Consider the following 2,332-nt stretch of genomic DNA (forward strand, 5'->3'; position numbering starts at 1 on the left):
AGTGAGCAGGAATAGGCAGGCTGGATAATTCCATATAGTCTCTAGAATTCTTTTGTTATTGTTCTTAGATGACACTCATTATCAAACACTTATGGGTCCTTTCTCTCTCCTTTTCCAGGCTGACTGGCATAAAGTGGCACTTATCCCAAAAAGAAATTGTATAGGTCAGAATGGATCAACCAGTTGTTAACTCTCAAGATATGAATAAGTGATTCAGATTCTATAACTAAGTGCAAAGGGCTCCACTGAAATAATGGAATATTACTAGACAAGAGCCAACAGTAGGTCTGTGAAGATTTTTCTACTGTCAATCCTAAACTCTGGCAGTTACTGAAGTCACTATCATAAATTGATATTTCTTTCTATTTACATATGTTCAACAAATTTTCATACAAATATCTTTGATATGATAAATTTATTTCAGAATTTCTGAAAGCATGAAATTAATAGCTAGTATTGCAATTGGAAATTTGGATTGCATTCTTTTTATTAATAGATTCTAAGGAAACAGAATTTAATTCTTCTGAATTTACACAAATAATTATTTCCAACTGAGAGAACAAGCCCACTATAAAAGGAAAAACAACATTTTCTAACCCCTCAAAATAATGCCAATTCTTGAGAATTACATTAACTCATTATAGGTAATAATACACCTTAGTTTTTGTCTGCAACAAGTTTGATTATTTTTACTCTTATATTAATTTTGATAAAATGTAACTTCTTTTTATCTTTCAACTGAAACCATTTCCAATTTCTGCCACAATTTTCTTATGGCATTTTTCATATCCTTATTCCTAAAAGTGTAAATGATAGGATTAAGCAAGGGTGATAGCATGGTGTAAAATAATGCTACCATTTTGTCAAAGGAGAAAGCACTGTGAGGCCTTGCATATATAAATATACATGGGACAAAGAACAAGACCACAACAGCAACGTGGGACCCACAAGTAGACAGAGCTTTCCATCGTCCTTCAGAACTGTGGGATCTCAATGACAGCAAGATAAATCCATAGGAGACAAGCAACAAAACAAAGACTATGATGCAGATCAACCCACTGTTGGCAACCACAAAAAGGCCAAAGATGTGAGTGTCGGTACAGGCAAGCTCTAGTAATGGAAATAAGTCACACATGAAGTGATCAATGACATTGGGTCCACAAAATGGTAATTGCAAAGTGAAGATAATTTGTACAGTAGAATGTAACAGTCCTCCTGCCCAGGCCACTCCCACTAGAGTGCCACAGAGCTTCCTGGTCATGATGGAAGAGTAGTGTAAGGGTTTACAAATCGCCACATAGCGGTCATAGGCCATGGCTGTCAGAAGAATCATCTCAGCCCCACCAAAGAAATGTTCAACAAAAAGTTGCATCATACAGCCTTCAAAGGAAATGGTTTTTCTTTTGTAGAGAGAATCTATAATCATCTTGGGTGTCATGGCAGAGGAGAAGCTTGCATCCAGTAAAGACAGGAAAGCCAGGAAGAAATACATGGGAGAGCCTAGCAGTGTAGGGCTAGAAACAACAGTCACCACTATCATCATGTTGCTCCCAATAGTTGCAATGTAAACAACTAGACATATAATAAATATTAGTTTTTGAAGATTTGGATTCTGAGAAAGTCCCAGGAAGACAAATTCAGTTACAAAACTCTGGTTTTGCATGATTTCCAAGGAAAAGGTGAATGTGCAATAAAAAACATATAATTTGACAATGATAACAAACATTTGTTTCAATCCACTTTGTAGTTTTGTAGTCATCAATCATTTATTAGTGCTATCTCAAAAGTGCTTTCAGTGCTTTAATTTCATTGAGAATATAAAAAATAGTAACATTTCAGATTGATAGTTGAAGATCAGTCAAATCAAGGCAGAGAAAAATTATGTAAATCTTAAAATTCAGAGCTCTCTGTACATGAAAAAGAAAACAGTTCCATGTTATGAAGAAGAAATATCCAGATAGATATAAGGTATCTGCTCAGCTCCTAAGATTAGGTGACATGTCAGATTTGAAAGTATAACAAGGCTCCCTGTGGTGACTGTGACATTTTCAAACTTAGTTAACTAGTAATCTAGTGACATGCTCTACCCACAGGATAATTTTCCATTTCTACTTGTGCACACAAATGAAAAAAATAATTGAATTCTCCTTACCTATATTACTGCATCAGTAAAGAAGCACATGCTTATGAATATAAGTAAATGTTCATACCTGTTTGATAAAAATAGGAAAATAGAATACTATTTAAAACATTTAAAAAATAATACCAGTTGATGACTTCTATTTGCAGTCAACAGAAATTATCTATTAATATAAGTAACAAATATACAAAT

The 2,332-nt window shown here is 34.1% G+C and overlaps 1 protein-coding gene across 1 annotated transcript; it reads right to left on the bottom strand.

Annotated features, from left to right (window-relative positions):
- Nucleotides 1–727: 727 nt before the first annotated feature.
- Nucleotides 728–1,669, bottom strand: LOC127684404 (olfactory receptor 4C15-like). Its single transcript, XM_052181335.1, has one exon. It carries the CDS (start codon nt 1,661–1,663, stop codon nt 728–730), a length of 936 nt encoding a protein of 311 aa, XP_052037295.1. The 5' UTR covers nt 1,664–1,669.
- Between the last annotated feature and the right edge of the window lie 663 nt (nt 1,670–2,332).

This window comes from Apodemus sylvaticus, chromosome 5 (assembly GCF_947179515.1).
Source record: "Apodemus sylvaticus chromosome 5, mApoSyl1.1, whole genome shotgun sequence".
Taxonomy (NCBI): domain Eukaryota; kingdom Metazoa; phylum Chordata; class Mammalia; order Rodentia; family Muridae; genus Apodemus; species Apodemus sylvaticus.